Source organism: Austrofundulus limnaeus, unplaced genomic scaffold (assembly GCF_001266775.1).
Source record: "Austrofundulus limnaeus strain Quisiro unplaced genomic scaffold, Austrofundulus_limnaeus-1.0 Scaffold153, whole genome shotgun sequence".
Taxonomy (NCBI): Eukaryota; Metazoa; Chordata; class Actinopteri; order Cyprinodontiformes; family Rivulidae; genus Austrofundulus; species Austrofundulus limnaeus.
The window spans coordinates 333679-341826 of record NW_013952555.1 but is presented as its reverse complement, the minus strand read 5'-3'; the positions used below and the strand labels follow the sequence as shown (position 1 = coordinate 341826).

Genomic DNA, 8148 nt, shown 5'->3' with positions numbered 1-8148 from the left:
GTGTGTGTGTGTGTGTGTGTGTGTGTGTGTGTGTGTGTGTGTAGGATGGGAGCCTTTTTCTCTCCATGTCTTCCTGCCTTCAACGTGTTGAAGCTGATTGGTCTCATGTATCTGAGGAGCTGGGCCGTCCTCACCTGTAATGTTCCTCACCAGCAGGTGTTTCGAGCTTCCAGGTAACACACACACACACACACACACACACACACACACACACACACACACGTTATTCTCACCAGGTGTATGATATTATAAATGAAAGGAAATGTTATGAATAAACCATTATTCATGTAGATTCTTGATAAGAATCAACATTAAAACCTTTCAGAGATGAAGAATTATGACAAACTTCTCCTCTTTAGACTTGTGTTTGAGCTTTTCTTTGTTTTATTAACATTTTAGACCTTTTGTAAATAAAACTAGAATAGTTCCTGGAGAATCTGAGGGCTTGTCATGTGTCATCTATGTAAAGATTTGAATCGACCATTTATTGGAGATCACTGTGGTCTACTCCACTACAGTGGACACTCAGTTAAAACCATTTCAGTCAGGCTTCAGATCCCCTCACAGCGCTGAGTCGGCTCTGTTGAAGGTGTTTAATGACGTTTTCAGCCCTACACTCTGGTGAACCTGTCCTCCGTGTGCTGTTAGACCTCAGATCAGCCTTCAACACCACTGATCATAACATCCTCATTTCCAGGCTGGAGAAGGAGGTGGGTGTCACAGGTTCAGCCCTCGGTTGGTTCAAGTCCTACCTGAGAGACAAACACTTCTGTGTTAACATCAAGGACTTCATGTCCTCATCAGCACCACTTCAATGGGGAGTACCACAGGGCTCTATCCTGGGARCCCATCTTTTTTCCTTATACTTATTGCCACTAGGTGCAATCTTTCGTAAACATGGCATACCATTTCATCTTTACGCAGACGACTGTCAAATTTACTTTCCTCTGAAACAGGCTGGCCCACACAGCATCCAACCTCTTCCTGACTGCCTGGCTGACGTCAGGGATTGGATGGCTTTAAACTTCCTCAACTTTACTGAGAAGAAAGCAGAAGTCATTCTGTTTCCAGCCAACAACACAAACAGTAACACTTTCATTAACCTTTCCACTCTGGCCCCGTTTGAAAAACAACTTGTCACCAACCTAGGTGTAAAAATGGATCCATACTTGAAATTAAAGTCATGTAAACTCCATTGTTAAATCCTGCTTTTTTCAGCTGAGGAGACTGAGTTAAAACCCATCCTGTCAAATAGAAATCTGGAGACATTAATTCATGTGTTCATTACATCCAGGCTGGATAACTGTGATGATCTGCTGTATGGAATTAGCCAGTTGCTCGTTTACAAATGGTCCAGAACTCAGCAGCCTGATTTCTAACTGGACAAGAAAAAGAGAACATATTACTCCTGTTGTAGCWTCTGTTCACTGACTTCTGATTCATTTCAGATTTCACTTTAAGATCCTCCTGGATGTGTTTAAATGCCTGAACAGCTCCGCCCCCTCTTACCTGTCAGGTCTAGTGTATCCACCTGTCCCACAGCTCTCTGATCATCTGGTCATCTGCTTCTGAAGGTCCCTGACTCTGGTCTCAAACTGACAGGTGACAGATCCTTTTCTGTAGCAGGTCCAGACCTGTGGACTGATCTACCACCACAGGTCAGACAGTCTCCTTCCCTCGCCGTCTTCAAGTCTCGTTTAAAAACACACTACTGCTGCCTTGCCTTTGGGTCTGAGTGAGATGGTGCAAAACCTCACCGTGTATCATAACTCTGTTCTTTATGTACTGTAAATATAAATGCTCCATATTTTAACTGTATTTTGAACATGTCCTGTTGTGTCTGTCTGCTGTACAGCACTGTGGTTGGCCTGGTGCTGTTTAAGTGCTTTATAAATAAAAGTGGTTTGGTATGGTACTACCATCCAATATTTGAGCCAAATATGTCTTAAATGGCTGAGTTATGGTCCATTTTTCAATTTTAGCTAAGGCAGCCATCTTGGATTTTTGATTTGGCTTCAGTATGTGATGGGATCCATCTTAGCTAACACCACACTAAATATGARGTGATAAAAGGTATCAAAATGACCAGCTTTGTATGTCCTAAAACTGCTGAGTAATCTGGGAGCCATGCTGGGTTACTTAAAGCCCCTTCATTGTTCTGTAATGGTGCGTTCACACCGAACGCGATTTCAGCGTCAGGAGCAGCAGGTTTACATACAAAGTCTATGGTGGACGCGCTTCAAGCAACGTCGGGAAGTTCTGCGGCGCCTCAAGCGCGATTAGAGCAGCGCGATTTGAACGATTTGGACGATCTGAGCGTCGAACGCTCAGATCGTCCAAATCGTCCAAATCGCTGAAGTTAGAAAATCTGAACTTTTGCAGCTCGACGCGCAGCGTCAACCAATCAGAGAGACTCCACTGTGTGACGTAGTAACATATTTCCCGACGGGACAGTTTACTGAATGAGGTCCACTAACCTGAAACAGACGGAGCTCCTGCTCTTTAGCTGAAATGAGTGCTGCAGTCGTGTCCTGATCCGCAGCAATGCGTGGCAGCGACTCATCAGACTGGAAAAATAGTCCTGAAAGCAGCTGTGAGCCTCTTCTCTGAATTATCTGGTGAATTAATTATGAATTAATTATCTGATGAACGTGACACGTTCTGGCTGTCTGTAAATAAAGCAAAGCCACTTCCTCGTCCGACATTAAACAGCCCGACAGAGGAGGGAGGGGCGGGGCGGCTGTCGCTGTGCAGCGCAGCTGTCCTGCGTCTGACCTCAAAGTGCACAAGCTTCAAACTTCAGCGTTGGCTGCGATTTTGAAGCTGAAATCGCGTTCGGTGTGAACGCACCATAACTCAAGAGGCTACTCTGCCCAGCAACAGCCTCAGCCAATCAGAAGGCCTGATTGTGATGTCATTACAGGGAGGGGCAGAAAGGATCTGCAGCATGTCTCTAGTTAAAACAACCATCAGCTGTGTGAAAACTATAAGATCTATTGAAGTAATTCTTGATCCTGAGCGACAGAAGAGGTTGGTTCTTACTCGTGGAAAATTTCAGATGTGTACAGATGTTTATCTCTGAGATGTGACGAGTTAAATGTAGTTGTTGTTTTGCTTCAGAATCAGAGTGAAATAAATTTAGCATKGAGTAAGTTAGGAGGAGAAGTGGTCCTTCACTGACTTCTGACTCACTCTGACAGAAAACCATTTGTCCTGCAGGCCATCAGTGTGTGAATGATTGGCACTGATCAGTCTCCACAGATGATTGTACGTTAGCTCTGTAGAGACCTGACACTCTGCTGTGTGAATGGGTTAAGGCAAGCTGTAATAAAAAACTGTGAGTTGTTGTGTGTTTGTTATTTTCAGATCCAATAATTTCTACCTGGCCATGCTGCTGTTCATGTTGTTTCTCTGCATGCTACCCACCATCTTCGCCATCGTCAGATACAGACCCTCTGAGCACTGCGGACCCTTCAGGTGACCCGCTTTAACACGTTTTACACACTTACACTCTCAAAACATGTCTGAGCTGGACTAACAAATGATTGTGATGACCCTCAGGAGGGAGGGGAGGGAGTTTAATCTGCAGTCATCTCATCAGTTCTCAGAGGTTAGAATCATCTTAAATCACTGACTTTCATTGATTTGTTGTGTTTTGTGTTGTTTCAGTGGTCAGGAGAAGATCTATGACATCATCTCAGAGACGGTGGCCACAGACTTCCCCCTGTGGTTCAGTAAAGTTATGGGTTACGTCACGAGTCCGGTGGTGGTTCTGCCGGGCCTGCTGCTGCTGTTGTAAGAGCAGACCCYCATCAAACACAAACTTCAAAACAGAACAAACATATTTTGCTAACAGACTGACCGAACCTTTTGTTTTTCAGCATGTTGATCTACTACCTACAGTCCATCGCCAGGTCCCTGAAGTTCACCAACAACCAGCTGAGGCTGCAGCTGCAGACAGTGAGTTCAGGCTCAGGACCCGGTTCTGGACCAGGACCAGGTTTCTGTTTGTACTGACTGATGTAATAATCCCAGTTCACATGAATGAGGCTGATAAATCTGCTCAGATTGAGCAGCAGATGAGTCCAAATCTCAGGAAACCAGAAGAAACCAGAAGAATGTTCTGGTCAGGATGAAGGGATTCAACACATTCTGCTGGACCTGAGAGCATGTTGGCTGTGACTTGTCACGTTAATGATCAACATGTTTCCATCAGCTCCACTGAGTTCTGATGGACTCATCAGCTCCACTGAGTTCTGATGGACTCATCAGGTCCACTGAGTTCTGATGGACTCATCAGCTGCTGGCTTCTTCCAAACTGTAGAGCTCTAAAGGTCCAGACTGGTTCTGGTTCTGCCAAAGTTTTCTCTGATGACTTGGAGCAGACTAGATGAAAGTTTTCTCTGATGACTTGGAGCAGACTAGATGAAAGTTTTGTTTGATGACTTGGAGCAGACTAGATGAAAGTTTTGTTTGATGACTTGGAGCAGACTAGATGAAAGTTTTGTTTGATGACTTGGAGGAGACTAGATCAAAGTTTTGTCTGATGACTTGAAGAGACTAGATGAAAGTTTTGTTTGATGACTTGAAGAGACTAGATGAAAGTTTTGTTTGATGACTTGAAGAGACTAGATGAAAGTTTTGTTGGATGACTTGGAGGAGACTAGATGAAAGTTTTGTTGGATGACTTGGAGGAGACTAGATGAAAGTTTTGTCTGATGACTTGGAGGAGACTAGATGAAAGTTTTGTTTGATGACTTGAAGAGACTAGATGAAAGTTCTGAGCAGAACCTTGTTTAATCTCAGGAAAGGACGGAGGACAAGAAGAAGGTCTTCCAGCTGGCTGCAGGTACCTTTGATGTTTTTTTCTCTCTAATTAATCCTTGAATTATTCACGTTTCTGACTCTGATCTCCACTCTGACGCCACAGCAAGACTTCAGGCTCCAGAACCTTCAGCAGATAAGAGTCCGGACCAGCAGGAGACCGATGGGACCAGTAAAGAGGCCTCCATCCACACCACCCCATCTCCCAGGAGGAACGGCAGCGTCACAAACTTTCAGTCTCCAGGTAACCGTGGTAACAGCATCCGGACCATCAGCCAGTCTGCCTCCAGAACCAAGCTAAACCGTGGACCTGGGTCTGGATCGGTTCGAAGTCCAGCGGTGACCATACTGCCYAAACGCCGGACAGAATACATCCCTAACAGGTGACCCCAGACCCCTTCAGGTGGACTTAGAACACCTGGTTCACAGAACCAGAAGAGTCCATCCACTGCATAGAAGAACAGAACCTTTGGTTCAGGTGGGCTCAGACTCAGAGARCAGGTGAGGAGCTGGAGAGGTTCTCTGCTGGGAGTGGGTCTGAGTTTCTCTCATGGACCTGTAGTTTAGTCTGATCTGGTTTTTATGGAGTGTATGAAAACATCTGGTTCTGTTTCTGAACAGGTTTATGGAACCAGAACCAGGTGAGCCCATGAACTGATTTATGCTGTTGTTGTTTCTCCCACCAGGCCCAGACCATTTATTGGTGGTCCCAGTGGTACCTGCAGGTCCAAGTCCTGCCTCCACATGGCCTATACCTCCCCCGCTCACTGTTCTGACAGCAACCGGTCCGAGCCCCTGTACAGGAAGACAGTCCGGCCTGTCCACCCCGCTGAGACCTCCGGGATCATCGCAGCTCAGGGGTACAGCGGACGCCGCGGCCACGCCACACGCTATGTGATCGTCAACGAGCATGAGCCCCGCAAGAAGCTGCTCTGTTCGGCTACACGAATCCCMTGTCACTACGTGATGGAGGAGCCCACAGAGATCCTGGAGCTGTACCCGCGCAACATCAGGCGGTACCCAACCCGCACCCCCCACCACCAACCACACTCCTACCGGGCCCACACACCCCAGCATCTCAACAAGGAGGAGGAGGAGGAGGAGGAGGAGAGGGGGCGGGACAAAGGCAGGAGGAAGGTGTCTCTAGGAAAAACTCATCGGCCCCGGTCTTTGTCAGACCTCCACCAACAGGCACAGTTCTACATCGGTGAGGGTCTGAATGACCCCCGGGCAGRGAGGTACGGGGTCCAGGAGGACGATGAAGAAGACGACTGTAAAGGAGACATGGACTGGGGAGATCTGGACTTCCCTTCTCCATCTCAGGTGGGTAGAAAAGTAGCTGAACCGGGCCGAAGCACTCATTACCTTCGGTACCTCAGAAGACCATCCCAGTCCCCATCCAGAACCAGGCACCTGGAGTCTCATGTGAAGCCTAAGCTGAGGGCCAAGTTGGAGACCCCTCTAACCGAGTCAGACTCGGCCTCTGTGGCCTCCAGCAGCGACCAGCAGAACAGCAGCACGGATCAGTACATCCAGGTCATCCACAACAAGGAGCGCCACCTCAACTCTGAGCCAAAGAACCAGTTCAAGACCAAGTTGGATCTGAACTTCACCGAGTCTCAGGACCTGGTCTGCTCCAAGGTTTGATGGATTCTCTAACTTCTTTGAATTTCCTGTAAGGAATGRAAGTCACCCGCTGCCTCGGTCAGAGTTCAAAATAAAATCAGTGATTCTGACTCGTTTGGGTCAAACCTTAAAAACAATGTGTCTGATCAGTCAGGCCTTAGAGGACGTGATGGAGAGGACTCTCAGACACTACCACAACAAACCTTAGCTCAGTATCTGTCAAACTGACTGACTTACAGACATTCATGTGTTTGCTAAGATGTGGCGGCCATCTTGAAACAGGTTAAAATATTAGAAGACAAACATCTATTGATTAGTTTCTGATGGTTTGATTCAAGTTTACCAGCTAGGTTACAACCCKTGWCAAAAAGTCTGGAATCAGCAGTSTTGGATGAGCWCTCATTCAGACATTTCATRCTGTAAAACAAACTCAGATCAAAAACATGAAACAATAATAAGGTCATTCCAAAGGTCAACTTGTTGGCTTTCAGGAACACTCAAAGAAATGAAGAGAAAACATTGTGGAAGTCAGTGAATGTTACTTTTATTGACCAAGCACAGGGAAAAAGTATGGAATCCCTCAAATTGGAGGTATAAAATAAGGACACAACCAGTCAGTTTCCTTTCTGTAAGTGGACACCTGCCTCAGATTAGATCTGCTGGTCAGTCTGCAGTTAAAAACACCTGCAGTCATGACACCTTGGAGGGCTGTTCACAGTCAGCTGTATCCAAGATATGGACCAAATACAAACAGCATGGAATGGTTGTTAAAGCCAAGCATACTGGTAGACCAAGAAAGACATCAAAGCATCAAGACAAACAACTTAAGACCATTTGTCTTGAAAACTGGAAAAGTACAACTAAACAGATGAAGCGTAAATGGGAGGAAGCTGGAGCCAATGTATGTGACTGAACTGTAAGAAATGACCTAAAGGAAATGTGATTTCAATNCCATGTTGACCCTGATAGTTTTTTGTTTTGTTTTTCCTCTCCTGTATGGAGAGAAGAGAGGAGAGTTCTTTGAATAAATGGAGACGAGTTCCCGTTCTCCAAAGTTATTTCACTCTGTGGTTGTCTCAGTGTGCAGGTTTCCAACCATCATTGCTCGCACGTTACAGTGAGTACTAATTGAAGAAGATAAAAAAATGTTACTTTTTGTTCAAGCATCACTTTTCTGTTTCTGTCAGGAGTTAAGTAAGGATTTTATCTTTTCTTTTTTGTTGTAGGTAAATATATGGTTAAGTAGATAGTTTTATTTGACAATACTTTAAATTAAATAAAACATTAGCAACACATTACATTCTGTTTTATTTAATTTAAAAAAGTGAGGAGTAGGGAGACAAAATTATGTTTTTCTGATACTGAGACTGGACAAGTAGATCATGGCAAACTGCCGGCTTCAAAAGTAGCTCTTAGTTCAAAAAAGGTTGGGCACCCATGCATTAAAGATAGTAAAAAGGCCTCAGGTTAAATAAGCTAACAGTAATTTTTTTCAGCTGTGATTACAGGGACTGGGGCTCAGGCATGATATGCAGCCAGAAACCTGTTTTACATCTGTTTGTTCCAAGAATTTCTTTTGCATTGAAGCATTTCTTCAGTAACAGTACACGTCAGCAGATATCGTTTATGTTCACTGAGAAATATGAGAATGACAGGAGTATATCAGGACACCGTCAGTTCATACTTAGACCCAGCCTC

The 8148-nt window shown here is 45.2% G+C and overlaps 1 protein-coding gene across 1 annotated transcript in view; it reads left to right on the top strand.

Moving 5' to 3' along the window:
- tmc3 (transmembrane channel like 3) overlaps positions 1-6923 on the top strand; it is a gene marked incomplete at its 5' end in the record, with an annotated part of 20343 nt that extends 13420 nt beyond the window's left edge. The window contains 7 exon segments of the mRNA XM_014016734.1: positions 45-173; positions 3367-3477; positions 3670-3795; positions 3882-3960; positions 4807-4849; positions 4931-5207; positions 5511-6923. Of these exon segments, the coding sequence (XP_013872188.1) occupies positions 45-173; positions 3367-3477; positions 3670-3795; positions 3882-3960; positions 4807-4849; positions 4931-5207; positions 5511-6471 (1726 nt within the window).
- Positions 6924-8148: the final 1225 nt, after the last annotated feature.